This window comes from Synchiropus splendidus, chromosome 2, assembly GCF_027744825.2.
Source record: "Synchiropus splendidus isolate RoL2022-P1 chromosome 2, RoL_Sspl_1.0, whole genome shotgun sequence".
NCBI classification, from domain to species: Eukaryota; Metazoa; Chordata; class Actinopteri; order Syngnathiformes; family Callionymidae; genus Synchiropus; species Synchiropus splendidus.
Window position 1 is genome coordinate 16,232,910 of NC_071335.1, and position 21,536 is coordinate 16,254,445.

Sequence of the window (21,536 nt, forward strand, 5' to 3'; positions counted from 1 at the left end):
AACAAAAGACGTGTTCAATGAAAAAATCCAGAGACACATCACAGTAGCCAATTGTTCTTGGTCAAAAGTCCAGAAGAAATCCCCTTATAATTTGCGAAAAATTGTTGCAACTGACACTTGACTTGTTTGGCATGATTTTTGCAGAGACATAGGAAAATGCATTTAAAATGTCTACAGAAAGGGGTGGGTAATATGGGAATCATGGAAATCAGTGTTTCATTTTTCTCTTTTGCATGATTTTATTCTAGTTTAGGGAATTGCCAGACAGATCTTTTAGCATTCTTCGCCTGAGCTTCATAACAAGGATTCTTTAACTCTTCACATTTTGGCAGCCATTTATTTGGTTCTGCATATAATTTTCAGCCAGCTTTTAAACCACGCAACAAACTTTTGACGGTCTACGAGTGCAAAGTTTTGAAGTGAGACGTCACTGTTAGCACTGTTCGCTCTATGGTGCAGACAGTCTTTGGCGACGCGATTCCCACAAGGAGAACTTCACCATTCTGTCATGATGGTGTCTGTGGTCATGTTAGATCAGGTTTAAAAACAACTCAAGGTTGCGTGTTTGACTGGCTTGTTTGCCGTGTGTGGGAAGAGCGACTGCTCATCTCGCTCAGCTGCGACTGATGAACGATTCAACACATCAGCATAAATCTATAGCGTATCGAAAGAATGTGAGCGAATTCATGTGATCTGAAACTGGATCATTTACCAGGGCACACCTGACAGTGGTACCAGATAAGGTACACAGATAACATATCGGTGAAAAACAGGACTCCAGCCTGAGGTCAGGTCGCAGGGGCAGCAGTCTCAGGAAGGAGGTCCATCCTTTTCCCTCCTGGGGGAAATATCCTGGACAAACAAAATAGCATAACCTCGGTCTCCCCCCAGGATCTCCACCTTTCAAAGCCAGAGAACCACAGGACCTGTGACTGAAACAATGAAGAACCATTGAGCTAAAGCGAACAAGTCACACCTGTATTAATTGAATACATTTTAATTATAATCTATCATTAAATATTACATACAAATTATGCAGTGCATTGTCACCATACACTTCAAGTCAATTCAGTTCAGCAGGTAGTTTTTTAACTTGGGTCCCTGCTGGAGTCAGATTGAACAGAAATACAGCCCGACCTTCATTAATACCTGGAACTCACTTGTTAGTGGATTATTCTTCTTGTTAAACCTTCGTACAGATGAAAAGTATTTCTTCCTTCCAAAAACCACACGTGACTAGCTGACCGTGAAACCGGTCCCCGCGGCGCGTGTGTTGGGCGTGCACAGACAAACTCGGAACCCACCGCTCAGTACCTGCAATTTTGATGGTTTGGAGAGCATTTCTTTTTTTTGGCAAAGGATGAAAGGTGGAACGTGATGTGGTCAGCGGGGCTTGAAAGTGGCTCGAGTGTAGCTGAATGTAACAAGGCAGAGGCATGAGCAATTCAATGATGAGGAATGTGACACCAGTCGCTCACAAAATGAAGTCTGACATGCACGTGTGAGTTCGTTCATGGGTCTGGAGGATTCACATCGTAGGCCTTCGTCTTCTTTACAGTGTAAATACATCCAAACAAGGCACAGAGGCAAACGGGGAAGAATTATTTCGGAAACTCTTCCTCTTTTAGCCTCTTAACTCCTCCGGGTCATTGAAGCATCCGCATGAAGAGCATAGCAAGTTCCTTCCTTGTCAGCGAGAGAACCTGAATCCTCACACTGGCTTCCTACCACCAGGTGAAAAAAGGTCTTCTGCTCTGGAAGCTCTGTGTGTAAGATTCACTGTTGGCTCTCTGAGGGGCTCTGGCCGTCTCCACGATGACAGGAGGCATCTGGACCAACTGCAGGGGAGTTTTACCATCTTTGAGCGCTTGGCTCAGGTTCAGGATCTTGGAAAGGAAAGGAGCACAGAAGACAAACTGAATGGATCAAAGAAGAGCAGTATTCTTGAAGTACAGCTCAATATTTCAGGGACAACAAGACCTTATCCCAATGTCAGATATTTATCAACCAAAAAACTTGATCAGTATTTGACTTGCTGTCATGTTTGTCAATTTATACCAGGAAGAACCAAACTAAAGAGATCCAAATAGTCTTCCTGTCGTCCAAGACACCCCCATAAATAAGCAAGAGGAAGTGATCTTTACCAGGGTGGCCAAAACCATCAGCTCCTATCGTTTTCTGTTCCTAATATTATTTTAGATCAACACGAGGAAACTAAATAACACTCAAGTGTTGACCAGTGCTTTTGAAAGCTCTGCGCACTCACCTGTCCTCTCATGACTGCCACTTGCTTGTGGAACTGTCCTCTGTCAAACCCTGGGTCTTTCTGCAGGACAGCGATACGATCCTATTTAGACACTGGCTATTTTCTTTTGTACACACACTTGCGTGGATATTAAATTCACAATAATTCTTACCTTAAATAGCTCATACAGGTCCTCTTCAAGGTCTTTGATGAAATTTGGGTCGGAGAGTTTTGGCAGGACAAGCTCTCGGATTTCCTGGGAGAAAGGAACTTTGGCCTGAGAGAGCCACGCCCAGTAGAACGGATCTGTCAGCAGGAAACAGAGCAGATGGTTTTACAAGAGTGGTGCACCATTACACGTATAATATACATGCATTTGTGTGCAATGAAAATATTGTACTGAATATTGCTAATGAGCCTCTAAACTAGGGGTGGTCAATATGGTACTTATGAGCAGAACACAGACCATCTCCCCACCACCTCCCTTGAGGACACAGCCGATATTTGCGTTGACTGTAGTTCCCTGGCTCCTTTATAGTTTTGAAAACCTCACACAAGTGAATGGAGTCTGATTCTTGACTTTCCTCATGAATACTTCACCATCAAATGACAGCTGAACCCCATGTACCAAGTCATTTTCATGTATACAGAATATATTTTCATATACATACTCGAACATTGATATTGTACCTATATTTTTGCTGAGATTCGCAATACTTAATTGTGTGATATAGTCTTAATTTTTGGATAAAGTCGGCTTTATCCATATTATAATAATAATACATAGATACTTGAATACGCTCCAGCATTTGTGATGTGTTTACATTTTCTTTTTCCACACTGGAGGTATTTTGTTGACAAAGGCACACTCTGTTGGGAGTGTGAAATTTAACTGAGAGCCTAACTGGATTGATCACAATGAACTTTTTATAATACACATAATATTTTACTGCACTATCTGATTTTGCCCTTAAAAATAATGGCTCTTATTACAATATATTGTTGAAACAGTTTCGCTATGTATTGCAATGTATCGTGTCACTACTCCTGTATCGGGATACGTGATACCTGCAAATACACAGTCCTATCCAAAAGTGTATTAATCAAACAGTTTTAACCGGAAAAATACTCTCTTCGTTAATTTATTAAAAGTAGGATGCACCATATCTCATCAGACACAGTGACTTACACATTATTATAACTGTACTTGCTAACAATGATGCTAATCTAAACAAATGTTTTATTTGTACATTATGAATTTCAAATTTAGGTTTTCTTTTTTAATATACATTTTTAATGAATTCCACTGCACTTCCAAAGAGTGTAACATTGGTGAATAAATAAAATGATTTGGTCCATTAGAAATTGAAGGTTTCACTTGTGATTTCATGTCCCTCCAATGGCGGTGAGCACACTTACAGGCCCTCCAAGAGTCCGGGTGTTTGAGGGGGAAGGCGAGGCCATTGTCTATAGCTGCCAGCTTGATGATTGGGTCTTTCACGACGATCCAGTCCGTGTCCTGAGATCAGAGGGACAGATTCAAATGAGAGTCTCCTTCAACAGCTTTGTGAACATGTTGAAAAGGTGGTTGTAAGTTCTCCCTGACCCTGTTCCCCACCGGGTCCATTGGACAGTCGTACTTCAGCAGCCAGTTGTCGTTTCCTCTGTCTGGAAAATGGAAAGATTCAGAGCTGAGAAGCTACTTTTTGTAATGATCAGTCAGCTCAGTACAGTCATGTAATCTGAATCACTCCACCAACTCGTGTCCTCTTGCGTGTGTTAGACGGATGACATTAGATATGATAGATTACAAGACTGGTCATGTACTTACAAGTGTTAAAAGGACAATCTTGTTAAAGTCAAATCTAATTTTCTGCCCCCAGGAAATACAGATCTAATTCACTACTCTACAGCTCCCTGATTCAGAGGAATAAACCTGAATGCAGTTCATTTACACAAGAGATCGGAGCTCTGCTTCAGACAGCTAAAAGTTAAGTGCGACGCTATAACTGACCCGTGTTCCGGATGATGTAATCCAGGACGACGAGTCGCTCAAACTGCAGCTGAAGTTGCCTGTTTGTGTTCTCCGGAAGTGGATCTGCTTCAAACCGTCGTAACCAAAAATCTGCGTCCTTATAGCCATCAACAAAGAGCTGGAAGGAACCCACCTGGAGCAGGGACAAAGTCAAACTTGACATGAGCTGAACTTTTCAACAAACAGTTCCATGCGTAAATGGGTTATCTTTGTCGTCGAGCAGTTCATTAAACAGCTCATCATTTTGTACTTCTATACAGGACTGTCGACTGTCTCACCCTTGAACAGTCTTCAAAATGCCAGTGTAAACAATGCATTAACGTTACACAAACATGAACAACTGCAGCATAACAAAAATTGCTCACTTCATGGAAATACTTCTTCATTCATGAACAACACACAGGCACTCAGACAACCACTCACACCCATGGAAAATGTACACTCATAATACAGTACATCCGTGAATGAATGTCATGGATTGTGGGAGGAAACAAGAGCGCGGGGGAAACCCAGACAAGCAATAGGAGAACGTAAAGCCTCTTTTCCTGCAAACCCAGGATTGTCACAAGGAACCTGCAGTTTCTTGTTTTGCGGCATTTGATAACTTCAGCTTTTACTCACTTTAAAGTGACTTCTGCGCCACCTTTGACTACAATGACCGCACAACTCCACCAGAATATTTAGATGATTACAGATCAATGAGATACATTTTATGGATCCATTTTGTACATGTTTTTTTCATTGCACAACCATTTCAAAAGAAAGTTTTCCATGACTGCATCAACCCTTGAGTTCACTGGTGGAAGCAAGATTTTGTCACTTTGAAACCCTGTGAAAGCAAAATGGCCGGGCACAGTCTATAGGAGTGAGTGACAGCCTGCCTCTATGTGCCCTCCATGTCTGATGGCTCTAGCCCCAGGAAGCTGGGACAGGATCCCCCAGCCATTCCATTAAGTCAACAAGCAGATGCTCATGAAAGAATAAAAGGGATAACAGTGGACAGTGAGGACGCAAATAGCCAGCATTTCCCAACATGTTTGGAAGACGCAAAATCAAATTAGCTTTTTTCTTTCTTCACAGATTAAGCAGTATTCAATTTACTTGCTGGAGGAAGTGTGGACCCGATTTAGCTGATCCAAGCGCGCACAGACTAGTGAGGGAGATATGTTTAGAAAAGGGAACAAGCATTGAGGAAAGAATAGCTCTAGCAGATCAATGGCAGTTGACTAAGATAACAAGTAATCATGCCCCTGTTTGACTGGTAATGAAGGCGTTTACAGCCACAGATTCTGGTGTTTGATCTTCTGTGCATGTCAGTGAAACACAACAAAGCTCAATATTGGATTCTTCTCACTTCATACAACAGCAGTTACCTTAGGTGGAAGTCCAATCCTGTGGAAGCGTTGCCCCACTTTGGGCACCTTCTCCAGAGCTAGCCGTTTGCCTCTAGACTTGACTCTGTCAATAGCGCTGTAGTTGAAGGTCTCGCTCGCCAAATGGACCACCTGCACAAGAGAAGAGTTCATGGAACACAGACCTTGACTGGTGGTATCCCATTAAAGAAACAGACCTTTGTTCTAGGAACTATGTTGAGCTCCAACTTCTGATCCACAAGGCTGGCTCCGGCTTCTGAGAGGTAACCCTGGTTGAGGACCAAACAGTCGCGACCAAAACAGCACGGACAACACAGTTTCTGAAGCCATTTGGTCCATTTCGGGTTCAGCTGTCCGTAGGGCTCTTCGTTCTTTGGTTTGAATACGCCTATGATCTTCTGCAAATGGAGACAGAGGGTTAGAGGTCAGGATCATAATGGGCACAAAGAGATGGCGACAAAGTGATGTTCTCTGGATACAAGATCAAATAAATAAATCACTTTCTGAAGCCTTCATGAATAAAATGCTTCCCTTATGAAAGCATAATAAATTTATCAGTTGTATACAGGATATGAGGACAAGTTACGACAACACGAATAAATCAGTCATACACAAACAACGACAAGATGATGACACAAACAGATTAGATCAACATCACGCGAATAGTGATTTAGCAGAGATTGACGGTACAACAAAAAGGCTGAGGCTTCTTCGTCTCCAAAAAAATCTCATTCCTTGTTAATTAAATAAGGCCATTTGATGGTTTATGATTCTGAAGAATCTGAATAACATCAAGGCGACACCTACTCACAGATTACAGTCCATAACTCGGTGATAAGGGAGAATTGCACCCTAACAGATGAAGCACATGACTACAAAGCACAATGGTAACTCATAAGGAAAGGACCTGACGTGGATTGGAGGGGCCGAGGGGAGTGGGTCAACGGATTAAAACCCACACACAAGTACACCGACTATAATGCTGAGATATAATAGACTCCAGTACCTCTTTCACTTGGTCTGGAGTGGGGAAAGCAGAATAAATGGCGGGTAAAATATTGAGTACAGAGATGCACCTTACATGTAGAGTAGTTTACAGAATGTAAATGTGTCTTTATATTCTTCTTTTGGAGAATAATAGACAATGGATTGCTGGTTTCAGGGCATTCAGAATGTTCGGCTTGACACTGTGGACTTTGCCTGGAAACGTAGCACTGGTAATCACTACTACATGAGTCTGTTGTGATGCAAGAATTGATGATTTAAAAAGGTACATATATTTGCCCAAAGAGTTGAAGATGATATACATGAGTGTGTGGAGCAAATGTTGTCCGTCAGGATCTCGGGTGAAGTGTGAACTCTCACACCTCTTTGATGTTTTTCCTTCTACCTCTCACTTCTTTTGTGCGACAAATTCATTTGTAGGGTCCACTTCCACGTCGCACATCACATGACCAGATGGAACAAAAGAATTCTTTAAAAGAACTTCAATTAAGAGTAGTATCTGATCATACTAGTGTACAATGAAGGAACACTGTGTTTATACAGTAATCGGCTCAACACTACACATATACTTCTGAGCACAGCTTGGAATTAATACTTTGTATAATATATTACATTCTACGGACTGGATTACCAATGCTGAATTAACAGTAACGTCGAACTTGTAGTTTGTGTGGTCAACAAATAAAGGTTTAGCAACAATAAAAATGCAGCTGAAAAAGTGAGAAGTTTTCTAATGTGGTCATGCGCCAAGTCATCGGGGGAGGAATGTAGGGCCTTCGAGAGCACTCTTCACCAAACCACCATTGATGTTCTTGTGTGAGACGAGGTCTCCTTGGGCAGCGGTATCTTACCCCCTGAGAGTCTTTCACAAAGTAGCTTCCACTGGATCCCTGATAGATTCTCTCCGGATAGATGCCTTCTTCGATGGCTCTCTCGGCCTTTCGGATGATCTCTCTGAACTCGGGATCCTCAGGGAATTCATTTCTATGCTGCTCTCTGGGTGACGTTCCACGGTCCCGATCGAGAAGCGGCTGTCTCTCTCGGCTGCGCCCAGGACTGCCCGCCGGGATCCGGACCACCGAGCCCGGCGTGCCTCCAAACGCGCCTCGCGGGCTGGTGGGTTCTGTGGGACAGTACGCGAAGTCACCCGAGTCCCGCAATGGAGAGACAAGCGGACTCGTCTCGTCCATGGTTCCGTGGCTAAGCAGGGAGCTTCTGGAACCCCGGAAATATTCCAGAGAGAAGAAAGGGAAGCGAAGAATCAAAGTACGGCGGTTGTTTGTTGGCTAAGGCTGACTGCTAACAAGGAAACAAATCAGATGACTATCGGCTTCCGGGAAAAGGCGGGCCGAGAAAGGTGCTGGACAATCAACCAATCCACACTCCGCTCTTCCTGTCAATCATTCATACCGTTTATTTATTGGTCAAAATCTGTCCAACAGCTGGGCTCGAGAAAATGACGTTGAACCCTACGTACTCGGGTAAACAAGCCTATGATGAATCAGAATGAGAATTTTATTTATTGCCATGGTCAGTGGGGAGTGATGGAGGAGGTGAGGATGGACTGGATGATGGCCATATAGAACTCCACCAGCAACTTCGTCGGCAGTCGTAGTTTTCTTAGCTGCCTCAGAAAGAACATTCTTTGCTGGGCTGATGAGGGACCTGATGGTTGGCTCCCATTTGAGGTCCTCAGTGATGGTGGTTCCCAGGAAGCAGAAGGAGTCCACAATGGAATGGGTAAACCAGCCAACATGAGAGGGGACATAGAAACTGTTACACTCCTGAAGTCTATGACCATCTCCACTGTCTTCTGGGCGTTGAGCTCCAGGTTGTTGTGGCTGCACCAGGACACCAGCCGCTCCACCTCCCTCCTGTAAGCCGACTCACCTCCATCTGAGATGAGCCCGATGATGGCGGTGTCATCCGCAAACTTGCAGAATCAATTTCATCAGAATCAGAAAGGGAAGTATGTTCGTAACATGCTCTGTACACAGCATATCACAATACAATGAAAAAGAAATAATATTATAAAGTGCAAAAAGTAATACAAAAGAGCTTAGAAACAATGTGCAAGAAAAAGCAGGATAGAGTGAACAGAAAATCGTGCCAAAGAATCCGTGATTGTAATTTTTTCAGGGATAAATACATACAATTTTGTTGCCACAGGAAGAAAGGACTTCCTGTGGCACTTGGTCTTTGAGATGGATAGTCTCAGTCTGTTGGTCCATGTGCCTCTGTATTGGACCAGGAGCTCATGGAGGAGTCCAGTTTCACCCCCACCACTTCACCAGCTTTACGGATGAGTTTGTTGAGTCTGTTAGTGTCCGCCATCGTTAATCTGCAGCTCCAGCAAACCACCGCAACCAGAAATGCACTGGACACCAGTGCAGTAGACTTGGCCCTCCTTAGGTCCACCACCAGTTCCTTGGACTTTGCCACATTGAGCTGCAGATGGTTCAGCTCACACCAAGACACAAAGTCCTGCACCACAGCTCTGTACTCCGTCTCCTCGTTCTTGCTGATACATCCTACTATGGCAGAGTTGTCACAGAACTTCTGAAGGTGGCAAGTCTCCAACCGATAGTTGAAGCCTGTAGTGTAAATAGTGAAGAGGAATGGAGAGAGAACAGTTCCTTGTGGTGCCCCGGTATAACTACTATGTCCGACACACGTCCCTGCAGGCACACATACTGTGGTCTACCCGTCATGTAGTACATGATCCAGGACACAAGGGGGGCGTCGACCTGCATCTCCGTCAGTTTCACTCCCAGCACAGCTGGCCTGATGGTATCAAAAGTGCTGGAGAAATCAAAGAACATGATTCTCACCGAGCTGGCAGGCTGGTCCAGGTGAGTGTAGACCCGATTCAGCAGGTAGATGATGGCATCATCTACTCCCAGGTAGGGCTGGTAGACGAACTGGAGGGGGTCCAGAGATGCTGTGAGACCATGGGCCGGAGCTGATTGAGAATCAGGCGCTCCAGGGTCTTCATGACATATGATGTCAAAGCCACCGTTATTTCCCCTGGGGTGGGGCGTCTTCGGAACTGGGACCAGGCATGATGTCTTCCACATAACTGCGACTCTCTGGAGGCTGAGGGTGAAGAGTCGATGTAAAACTCCACACAGCTGCTTGGCGCAGGCTTTGAGCACCCCTGGCCTGACACCATCCGGGCCCGCTGCCTTGTCTGAGTGGAGGGCTCTCGACTGATTCCTGACTTGGTCCACTGTCAGACAAAGTGGTGGCCCTGGTGGGGAGGAGGGGGAGGTGGAGTCCTGCGAGGTGGGTGATGTGTGGATGGGTGAAGGCGTGAGCTGGGGGTCCGGTACTTTCACAATGGGGAGGATCCGGGGGGAGGGGAGGCGTCAGGAGATCCGAGGCCACAGATCGCAGTAGGAATCGTTGTCGTTGATGGCGGGGGGGGGGGTGGACTGGTGCCTCTGTGTCCAATCTGTTGAAAAACACATTCAACTCATTGGCCCTGTTATTGTCTCCCTCAACGACCTTGCTGCTCTTAGGTCTGTAGCCGGTGATGGTTTTCATGGCACTCCAGACCTCCCGCATATTGTTAGCCTGGAGTTTGCATTCCAGCTTCCTCCTGTATCTTAACTTGGCCTCACGCTGAATAATCCTCAGCTCATCCATATTGCCTTCTCTGAAAGCCCTCTTTTTACTATTTAATATGGTATTGATGTCCTTTGTCACCCAGGGTTTTTTACTGACTGAATGCTGCAGGGTGTTGTCCATATTTACGTGGTTGAAATCCCCTGAGATGGTGATGCACGTCATGTCGCTTCTGGCTTTGCCCCGTTGTGAAGATTTTCTGGCAGGAGATCTGTGACTTCATTAATAACAGCGTAATAACTAATTTTGAAGTATTTTGGAAGAATGTTGTTTTTGGTTTATATGAAGACCATTTACCTCCATCTTATTTTTATCATTGATTTCATTATAATCGCAGCCAAGTTCCACATCCATAAATATACTCACAGATCCCCTTCCTCAATTGGTTTCTACATTGAAACACAACAATATTTCAATTCCATTAAACATCCAACTAAACAAAAAGCACAAAAGTGCTTGCCCTCAATTTTAAATCTTCATGTAAACCATTTCACCCCGAGCGTTGATATCTATACTTCATTTTACATATTGTTTTATTTAATTTTTTACAAAATTATTATAGTCATTTTCAGTTGTACACATATGTTTCTGATGCTAACATCGTCTATCCAAATACATGTACAGTGATTTGACATTGTAATGGCATTGTTCATGACTAGACATTTAATTTTTGCAATAAAGAAAAAAGCATATGATGCGTGTGTAGCTAATAATAATAACAATAAGAAGAAGAAGAAGAGGAGGAGGAAGAACAAGAAAAAAGAAAAAGAAGAAGAAGAAAGTCTTAATACATATGCATTTTCGACATTCCCAATAGACTTTTCAAGACTATTATGGAACAGCCAAGAGTAAAGTGCCTGTAGAACAGTTAATAAATAATTATTATTGTATAATGACGTTCTTTAAAACAGTTAACAGCATATCATCCAAATATCGAAATAAACAAAACAGCCATTAAATTAAATGCGTATTGAACTAACACTTTCACGTGTAGTACCATGGCGTCTTGAGTTTATTTTGCGCAGATGTGAACAGTAGTGCGAGCATGCTCCAGTGACTGTGGGGACGTGCAGTTGCGCGCATCCTCTGCCTCTCTTTTCCTCACCCGGCTCCTCCTGCTCTTCAGCTGCGACTCTGATTGGTGGAAAGAACCAGTGAGGGAGGAGACGCAGTGTCTTTCAATTTCAGCAACATCGGCCACTAGAAGCCACCGGGAACAACTTCTTCACCGATCACCACCAAAAACCCTGCTACCGCTTGGTCGTGTTCGGCTGCGCGGTCTTCGGGTCGGCCAGGACGAAAATACAGACGAGGATTCGGAGTTTTGTCAGGAGTTCCTCACGTCCAAATTCCCGGAAGTGCAGCGCAGAGGGCATCGGTGAGAGGATGGCCGCCTACAAGCTAGTGCTAATCCGCCATGGTGAGAGCTGCTGGAACCAGGAGAACCGCTTCTGCGGCTGGTTTGATGCCGACCTGAGTGAAACCGGGACGCAAGAGGCCCAGAGAGGAGGACAGGCATTAAAAGGTATCTTCTCTCGTGGCCTTCTGGGCTGTCATTGGATTAAGCTGGTAATTACGCAACATAGACGTGTCGTTACCCGCTGCAAAGGGGACAGACACGTTTTCACCCAGCCCTGAAAGAATTTAATTCACTTCATGTTATTCGTCATTACTGTTTGACTTGCATTAAAATGATTTTTAAAAAAAGCCGATATAAAGTACTTTTTTTATTGACACATTGCTTTTATTCTTAGACGGTGTGAACATACTAGGTGCTAAGATATAACATGGTTTATTAACTGTAAATCACATGAACTCCATTTTTTGTCTGGGTTGCCATATGTAATCGTCTGCAAACTCAGTGAAGAATGAGAATTGGTCATATTTTGTTGTACACAATCAGATCTGCACCTGTCAATGAATGATCAACTGCTTTACTACAAAAATCATATGACTCATTTGATGGACGATAATTGTGCAACTGTTGCCGGTGTATCATTTGTGTCCGTCTTTCCTTGCTTTGTGACCAAATGCCTCTCTTATACTCATCAGATGCTGGTTATGAGTTTGATATCTGCTACACCTCGGTCTTAAAGAGGGCCATTCGTACCTTATGGCACGTCCTAGATGCCATCGACCAAATGTGGCTGCCTGTTCATCGGACCTGGCGCCTCAATGAGCGTCACTATGGAGGCCTGACCGGTCTGAACAAGGCTGAAACTGCTGCCAAACACGGGGAGGCCCAGGTCAGTCTGTGGCGGAATCGTTTTCAATGCGATGCTTATGAGTCTTTTTGCATTGCTGTGGGGCAGAAACTGTTGTGAGTCAATTGACTTCATGTGGAATTATGAGGTAACTACACTGTCATTGATAACAGGTCAAGATATGGAGACGCTCCTTTGACGTTCCACCCCCGCCTATGGATGAGGACCATGACTACTATGAAAATATAAGCAAGGTACAAAAACAGATTTCTTTTCAGCCAGAGTCTTTGCGAAACCAGGCTAAACAGCTGCTCTTTGTGGCAGGACCGGCGCTATGCCGATCTGACAGAGGACCAGCTCCCCACACACGAGAGCCTGAAGGACACCATTGCAAGAGTGCTGCCCTTCTGGAATGACGAAATTGTTCCACAAATCAAGGAAGGAAAGAGGGTGCTGATCGCCGCCCACGGCAACAGTCTCAGAGGCATCGTCAAGCATCTTGAAGGTAAAACAGATTTTATTGTATCAGACTTTTCTCTTCCTCAAATGGACACTCTTCTTTAACAATAGCGATTCACCTTCAGGCATGTCGGAGGAGGCCATCATGGAGCTGAATCTGCCCACCGGTATCCCAATCGTGTACGAGCTGGATAAAAACCTGAAACCCACTGGCCCCATGCAGTTTTTGGGAGATGAGGAGACTGTGAAGAAGGCCATGGCTGCTGTGGCGGCTCAGGGCAAGGCCAACAAATAGACTCCCTTCACGTTACCTGTTTAGTGGAGACGCCCAGTATAGCCATTGTTAAGTACAAGTCATTCACTGTTACGTCATTAAAAGACCTGCACAGCAGACGCTCACCCGACCTGCACTTTATTATCCTTCCAAGATCGCTGTGCTGAGTGTTGTCGCATTGAAAACATGATGAATTGGGACCTAAAATTTGGAGCTTGCCTACATTAACCCAGATAAATATGTCAGCTAACCTCGCTTTAAATCTCAGAGTGAGTAGATGTTCTGTGCACTGCTGAATTGTGATTTCTGTGGCATTGTTAGTCAATAAATTGATTCCATTGTCTGGTCTAATTTTTGATTGTTTTTTTTCCCCCCAATAACTTCACTGATGCATTGCACCGTCCCAAATGTGAAAATGATTAGACAAAGTATGCTCCTTGTTTTGTATGTTTTTTCAATAGATTTTTTTATGTTTCCATTTTTCTGTTTATGAAACAGTGTTAAATTTAATCTGAATATTTCAAATCTTTATCAAATAGAAAGCATGAAGCACAATTCCAAATAGTTGTATGAGAAAGAAATGTCCTTAAACAGTCATAAAGTATATTTTGATGATTTCATAGTTCAGACAGATGTCTAAAGGAAAAATGACATTGATTTAAGACCAAATCTGTGATAATAATAAAGAGTGATTAATCTTATGGATCAATAATTATTATGCATTTAATCCATTCACTCACTCCAACTATATCTAATTTGTTTAAAATATTTTGGGGCAAATATGCCCATACTTTTATTTTCGTTTATAAAAACATGACTTTTGACATTTTCTCAACTCCAACATTACTTTTAATACACCTGCCATTTAAACAAGCACAAATTATTATATAACATTTCGCCTCATGCAAAATGTTATACTCGAGCGCACGCATGTGCCTCAACAAACATGGCTGATCCAGCGGTCCATATGTACTTCCGTGTTGGAACTGTCGAGCCAATCATAATGAGAGCGAGCCTCCGTCACGACCAATCGCGTCGTGGTCTGTTCTCTTCGCAAACATGTCGCCCATGAAGCTGTGTGTTCCAGGTGAGTGGTCTAAAATGTTGCTTAAACTACTTCAAATGTGTGTTTAACTTGCTGTTCTGGTTGTTATATAGTCTTACGCTGCTTCGTAGATCACTGTGAAAGTGAAATTCAAGCTTGAAGAAAGTAACAGCTACTGTTTACGACCACGTTTGTGTATCGAAGTCAGGGACCTTGCAGTTAAGTGAGTTTATCTCCTGATGTGCAGCAGTGGAAGCATGTGACATTTAAGGGGTGACACGAACACGTCAGGGTGTCTGTGTACATTTAACGATCGTTCAAGGCTTTACTTTTACTTTCCGAGGCAGGTCCCAGATCTGCCCTGCCCATGGCCCCAAGCAGGACGGCAGCATTCTTTCTTCACTTGTTGTTACTCATTGCTGCAATATGTTACTCCGTCCAAAATAGTTGCTGTTTGCTATATACTGTCTCAATGAAATGGCAATACATTGGTTTTCGAGGTGACATACTTTTAGATACCAGAAATAAGTCGATAATATTGTGTCTGTTCCTTTTTTTATTAATTAGAAACTGCGATTATTTATCATAATGAATAACATAATTATAATACTCATCATTTCTGTGACACATTTGTGAATGTAGGCAAACTCTACCCTGTTTTTTTTCCCCTGCATGATGGCATCGTCTGTGACCAAATCTAAACAGACAAATATTGACCATAAACATGTTTTTATTTTCCTTCTAATTTCTAAGATTTGAGTGGAAATGAGTTGCTGATGGTTCAAACGTGTTTTGTTCAATCCTGCTCTCAGGTGACAAACTATGCAGCAGAGACGACTGCATTCCCGGCACAGGAGTTTACCTGCGGCACGGCTACATTTACTCCTCTCTGGCAGGCTATGTGCTCAGGAAAAATGAGGGCGAAGAGGTGAGAGGTGCAGAAATGTGTTTAGACTTCAGGGAGTGTCAGTGGGTGTGTGTGGTGGAGGTATGACATTGCGCAATGTGTTTCTGTTGAAAGCAACAGCTGATTTAAAGCCTGAACTGTTTACGCACATGTGAAGCCAGTTTCCCCTTCATATATTCCCCCAGTTACCAGTGATATCTGTCGTGCGGGAAACAGAAACTCAACTGCTACCAGACGTGGGCGCTATAGTCACTTGCAAGGTGAGAATACATCAAGATGGATGGACTTGTCGATGGAGAGCAGCGTTCTGAATCTGTTGTTTGTCCGTCTGAGCAGGTCACAAGCATTAACCCGCGGTTCGCAAAGGTCCATATTCTCTATGTTGGTTCCACTCCACTGAAAGACCGGTTCAGAGGAACCATCAGGTGAGGCTGCACTGCTTATACATGTCCATTATATAAGCAGTAAGAAGCTCAAACACGTGGCTGTTGGGTTCAGAAAATGTTTTCCTTAACACAGATAATCTAAGAGTGTTGTGTTATCGACTGTAGCTGTGCATTTGTCAGACTCTTGTTAACCCGGCGGAAAAATGCCTTTCTGTTTTGACGTCGTGTCTGTGGCTCCACAGAAAAGAAGACGTGCGGGCGACAGAGAAAGACAAGGTGCAGTGAAGAGTCAGACGAAGCCTTTCTTTGAAGCATGATTCTTAGCTCCATGTTCACCCCTGTTGCTGTTGCAGGTGGAGACGTACAAAAGCTTCAGACCTGGTGACATCGTGCTCGCCAAAGTTGTATCCTTTCCTTTGTCATTGAAGCCATACGTGCTGCAATAGTTGCGTCTCTCTTGTCACTGCCCTATTTGCTTCTTCATCCCGTTTTGCTTCCAGGGCTCAGTTTTATGATGTCATTTCCTGTCCGCATGCGCACATTGGAATTTCAAGACGTAATTTCCTGTCCACATGCGCACATGGGTATAGCTGCTTGACACATAAATTAGAATAAAATTAGCAACGTCATTACGCCACGCCTCACTACACACTCGTATTTCATCAAGAGAAGCAGAATTTGAATTACTAAAGTACTACGCCGACGCATTAACTGTATTTTAACCTTATTTTATATATATCACTACATTTGACTTGTATTCAACAATTCGGATATTTTAACAAGATTTTGTTTTGTTTGATGAATTGCCAAAGGAAACTTTTGTGATGGTCACCTTGTTTATTTGTTCATCTTACAGCCTGTTAGTCCTTCTTCTTGTTTATTTCTTTTTCTCTATCGACACCTAGTGGTCATTTTACAAACATCACTGATTGTCACAGATTTCAGATAAAATAATTGGATCTTTCTGTGCAATTTGCATGCAGTTTTCTATCTTGCCTACGAGGTCTCAGTGGTTAATTTGGTTTATTGCAACCAAATAAACAACAGGACAAACGTCTTTTTCATTGAATCACAACTTTTCTGAGGATTACATTTTATTAATTTTATTAAATGACTAAACTTATTTTATATACAAAACATCGTAGGCAAGATAGAAAACTGCGTACAAATTGCACAGAAGGATCCAATTATTTTATCTGAAATCTTGTTAAAATATCCGAATTGTTGAATACAGGTCAAATGTGATATATATAAAATAAGGTTAAAATACAGTTAATGCGTCGGCGTAGTACTTTAGTAATTCAAATTCTGCTTCTCTTGATGAAATACGAGTGTGTAGTGAGGCGTGGCGCAATGACGTTGCTAATTTTATTCTAATTTATGTGTCAAGCAGCTACACCCATGTGCGCATGTGGACAGGAAATGACGTCACAAAACTGAGCCCTGGAAGCAAAACGGGATGAAGAAGCAAATAGGGCAGTGACACCTCTCACTTCCATACTGTGGAATACACTGCCATTTTATCTAATGATGTTTCCAATATAAGCCATTGTCTTTGTGGTGTGTGACCTTGACCTGCGCCATCAGATTTCTCTGGGCGACGTCCAGTCGAACTACCTGCTGACAACAGCGGAGAATGAACTTGGGGTAGTGGTGGCTCACAGTGAAGCAGGTGAGTCCTTCACTTCGCACAAATGTTGTACAGTTTCTATCGGCCCATAACCAGCGTCGGTGATGACAGCAGAAGTTGGACTTACGTCCACCAGTACTTACGACAACGGCCAGCAGATGCACGTAGCAGCCCGGCAACGCATAGGAAAGGCAGCGCAGTATCCCAGCATCTCACTCTCACACAGCGATCTACCACTACAGTCGCAACTATAACCCTTGCGTCTGCTATTTTGAATGGCTTTCGACTTACGTCCAATCTGACTTACGACCGGTTGGTCGGAACCAATCCCAGTCGTAAGTGAGATGTTACTTGTACTGAGAAGCTTGACTTTATGCTCACTGATTGGTCGGTGTGTGAAGTTCATTCACCCAAGACTTTGCAGTAACTTCACATCTCTGTGTGACCCAGGCGCACAAATGGTGCCGATCAGCTGGTGCGAGATGCAGTGTCCGCTCACACATTCCAAAGAGTTCCGCAAAGTGGCGCGTGTGCAGCCGGAGTACCTGCAGGCGTGAGGAGCCTGAAGTCTTCCTCCTCTCCCCACATGGAACACACAGCTTCCCTCCTTTCCCTTCGGCTAGTCAACCAGCCAGATGCATTTGGCTTTCATTCTCATCGAGCTGTCTCTCTGCACGTGACGTCACAAGACTAGTTTCATGTTGCAGTATCTGAACTCAGATCAGAGGGGTTTTGCTTGTGAAACTGCGGCTTGGACATGACAGTCTGTCGGTGGTCATGTATGTTTGTATCAAGAATGAATTCTGGAAGGTGCTCATGTTTGCGCTAAACCTTCAGTGGGATTGCTGACAGACCTTCAGGCCGGAGTATTGAAGTTCACTGTAAGATGATCTACCTGAATGTTCTGCATCTTTTTTTTTTACCTTTCAAGAAAGATTGAGCCTTTAAACAACAGACACATGAATCTTTGATGTAAAACCAGAGCTTTTATTCAAGAAGTATTAAAAAGACTATTGAAGTTGTCAAGCTTGTGTGAAAATGATTTCAAGACATTTCATTTTACTCAAGTAAAAAACACAGATCCCATCGGTTCAGTCGTCAAAACGGACTGAGCGACACGCGTTGACGTCGATTGAGAACTTCTTGTTTGTCGGTGCGCTGAAGCCAAGTCCTGCTCCTCTGTTGGAAAAGTCCATCCTCCGCGACTGTGCTCGCTCAAACTCTCCCATAAGTCCCTGCTGTAAGTGTTTCTGCCCCTCCGCTCCGAGCGCCATGTTGGCGTGATCCGTGCTCGTCGTGGCCTTCTGGAAGCCGGACTTGAAGCCTCCCATCAAGCGCAGGAACTTGTCGCGTTGCTGGGAGTTGTTGAACTGAGCAGTGCTCCACTGGCCCAAGCCCTGCCCAACACAGGTGTGGAGAGTTAGGGTCCGGCATGAGGTTTCATTTCCTTTCAACAGGGGGCTCATTTCGCTCTGTTGAAATTTAATTTAAACAGTTTTGACGAGTGCCATAGTCATGTACAGCGCAGGGATCGATCAAGATTTTATGAATTATATTACGTCTGCTTTATTTGAGGGACAAATCCCAAATCATGGCAGCATGGTAAGTGCTTTCCTTGCATTATGACAAGCATATTACAGCATAGTTGCAAGTAGGATTCACAGACCATGCAAAATAGAATATATATATACATATATATTATAAACATATTTAATTAATTATTAATAAAATAAATAATAATTTATTATTTAATTTAATGTAATTTAATTTGACAGTTTGCTCTCCAGACCACAGGGAACCTTTGTAAGTGCAGTCCTTTGTAAGAGTTCCTGGTCCACTGATCCCACTGATGCACAAGACACGTGCCAGCAAGGATGATAACAACAACAACAAACATGGAGGAATCCCTGAACAAAAGCAAACAGATGCTTTTGTTTTTGTTTGATGTTTTTCACTACACAATGGCCAGGGTTTCCACTACTCTGAATGTACTTGAAATTCTTATAAATTTGAAATTCTTATACAAATATTTTCAAGACATGAAAAGAGCTTTAGTTTAAATAAGGTGATATAAAAACTTGAATATAGACACCATCATGATTTATTGTGCTATTGTCAAACTGATGCAGAATAAACAATATTTTGTTGTTTAAATGTATGAGTGGGCCCATCATTTCATTCAGTAATATACCAAACTCATTCAAATAGAAATATGGCTTCTTGTGGCAAATATTCTTATACCATTAAACTGTGATTGAGATTAATTCACAAATTCTTAATTATTTTTTTAATCAAATCCCAACCCTAGTTTAAATGTATTTCATTCTGTCAATTGCTCCCATTTGTCTTTTCAATTTACACAGTGAGCCCTTGGTTATGGCAGCGTTAGCCCTGTGAAGTGAAAATCTACAATCTAATTTCTTGTTTATGAACACAGCCATTTATTAACATACATTACAAGCTATTCAAACACATTTCAAATGTATTCCGACTCTTGGTCGCTAAACACAGCCGGAGCTTGTGGCAAGACTTAACACTGACCGAAGGTTTGGATGCCGTCTGGGACTGAACAGCCTCCTTCTGAGCCGGTCTTCTTTCCTGTGTGATGCAAAATTGTTCACCAACACATAACGTATCCAGGCAGTTTCTTCAACGCAACTGATGTAATAGCAGATGCTGTGATGTATTACATCATGTACAGAGAGACTGCAGTGAAGAATGATCTTAAAAAAGAAGGCGAAATGTTCATGACCCATCTGTGCTCACCGAGTTCACGTCCTTCTGATCAGTGTCGGCCATGTTGTCTTGTGACTGCAAAAATAAAGAAATACCATTCAACAAAACAAATCAACTGCAAGATGGAATGGTGATGCCACACACTCACATTCTGGTCTGCCACTTCAGCTCTCCTCTTTTTCTTTTTCACACTTTGCACCTGCTTTGTCTCTAAATGCGTTTCCAGGGAAACTGATGATTTTTTCTTTTTGCTTTTTTTGGTCTTTTCTTCTGCTAAAGAGGCGAGACTCTCGTCAACTAATAAAGGTTCCACCTCTTGTGGGTTAGCCTTTTTCTTCTTTGGTTTCTTCTCTTCTACCTCTGTGTTCCCATTTGTGTCTTGACTTCCTTCTTTATTGCTGAACTTTTTTTTCTTTTTCTTCTTGATGATTTCTGGTGCTTCTATTTCACTCACTACAACATCATCCTCAAGTTTTAATCTGTCTTTTTTACTTTTCTTCTTGCTCTTCTTCTCATCTTCCAACACGTTCGTTTCTTCCTTTTGGGTTTCTGCTGCTGCTGCTTCATCTTCTTTGTTCTCTTCATGTTTTGCTTTCTTTTTCTTTTTTGTTACAGTAATGCCATCATTCTCAACAGTGTCCACTTTCTTTTGCTTCTTCTTTTTAGTTTTCCCCTGAATCTCAACATTTTCCACCATCAGACCGTTTTCCTGTTGTTTTGATTTCTTTTCATCTTCCTGGTCGACACATTTCATTCCTGTCGTTTCAGCTTTTCGTTTCTTCCCTGCTTTCCGATCGATCTCCTCACTCTTTTTCTTCTTTTTACGAACGCTGGCAGCACTTTCATCAACAGGGTCAGCAGCAACTGCAGCATTCAGACAGTCATCAACTTTCCTTTTCTTCTTTTTCTTGAGAATTTTGTCACTTCTTCCGTCACACGTTTCCATATCTTCATTTGGCTGATCACTTCCATTCATACTTTCAGGCAAAGACTCTTTTTCTCTATTGTGCTTCTTCTTCTTCTTCAGCGTTTCATGATTTATCTCGTCAGACATTATTTTCATCCCCATTCAGTCTATAAAGGACTGAGAAAGAGCTTATTAAAATAACATAAAACTGTACTTTATATTGGTAATATTACGTTGACATGAATTTGAAATAAAAAAAAAATGGAGTATTCACAAACACACAATTCTAAACCACCAAATAATTTGCAAACAAACACATTGAAACTTATCCTTATAGTTGATTTAGCGTTATATTAACAATAATAGCGTTATGATAGTTTTGACAAAACACGAGACTATGTATTATTTCCTACAGCTGAGAACACAAGACCCCACAAACCATTCAGTGTTTCTTTCTCTTTAAAACTAGAAAAGCCAGATTTTAAGTCTTTTTTTACTAGAGTTCAGGGACACACAGCTTTGTCATAAAACCCGAGGACAAACGGTGCCAACTACCAGCTAAAGACTCAACAGTGCATTCGTCTATTGGATTAAAAACGTGGTGAAAACACATAAATCACTTACCAAACCGAATCTTCACGTGTAGTTTACTCGGACGTGCCTGAACGTCTGTTCTTCTATGACTTTGTCGGTGGTGTGCAAC

The 21,536-nt window shown here is 42.7% G+C and overlaps 4 protein-coding genes across 4 annotated transcripts; 2 read left to right on the top strand and 2 right to left on the bottom strand.

The window, feature by feature from the left end:
* Positions 1-985: 985 nt before the first annotated feature.
* LOC128753970 (phosphatidylinositol 4-kinase type 2-alpha) lies at positions 986-7,984 on the bottom strand. The gene is made up of 9 exons (XM_053856231.1): positions 7,510-7,984; positions 5,851-6,051; positions 5,654-5,785; positions 4,260-4,413; positions 3,852-3,913; positions 3,665-3,764; positions 2,418-2,551; positions 2,267-2,326; positions 986-1,886 (listed from the first exon to the last, which is right to left on the bottom strand). Exons 1-9 carry the CDS (start codon positions 7,846-7,848, stop codon positions 1,725-1,727), a joined length of 1,344 nt encoding a protein of 447 aa, XP_053712206.1. The 5' UTR covers positions 7,849-7,984; the 3' UTR covers positions 986-1,724.
* A 3,452-nt stretch (positions 7,985-11,436) lies between these two features.
* LOC128753983 (phosphoglycerate mutase 1) lies at positions 11,437-13,564 on the top strand. Its single transcript, XM_053856254.1, has 5 exons — positions 11,437-11,810; positions 12,338-12,531; positions 12,663-12,743; positions 12,814-12,994; positions 13,074-13,564. The coding sequence occupies exons 1-5, from the start codon at positions 11,672-11,674 to the stop codon at positions 13,241-13,243; spliced, it is 765 nt and encodes a 254-aa protein (XP_053712229.1). The 5' UTR covers positions 11,437-11,671; the 3' UTR covers positions 13,244-13,564.
* A 688-nt stretch (positions 13,565-14,252) lies between these two features.
* On the top strand, positions 14,253-18,224 carry LOC128753986 (exosome complex component CSL4-like). Its single transcript, XM_053856258.1, has 8 exons — positions 14,253-14,309; positions 15,080-15,195; positions 15,360-15,434; positions 15,511-15,599; positions 15,803-15,836; positions 15,914-15,964; positions 17,148-17,232; positions 17,641-18,224. Exons 1-8 carry the CDS (start codon positions 14,282-14,284, stop codon positions 17,745-17,747), a joined length of 585 nt encoding a protein of 194 aa, XP_053712233.1. The 5' UTR covers positions 14,253-14,281; the 3' UTR covers positions 17,748-18,224.
* On the bottom strand, positions 17,820-21,533 carry LOC128753971 (lysine-rich nucleolar protein 1-like). The gene is made up of 5 exons (XM_053856232.1): positions 21,458-21,533; positions 20,075-21,010; positions 19,957-20,001; positions 19,732-19,788; positions 17,820-18,587 (listed from the first exon to the last, which is right to left on the bottom strand). Exons 2-5 carry the CDS (start codon positions 20,993-20,995, stop codon positions 18,282-18,284), a joined length of 1,329 nt encoding a protein of 442 aa, XP_053712207.1. The 5' UTR covers positions 20,996-21,010; positions 21,458-21,533; the 3' UTR covers positions 17,820-18,281.
* Positions 21,534-21,536: the final 3 nt, after the last annotated feature.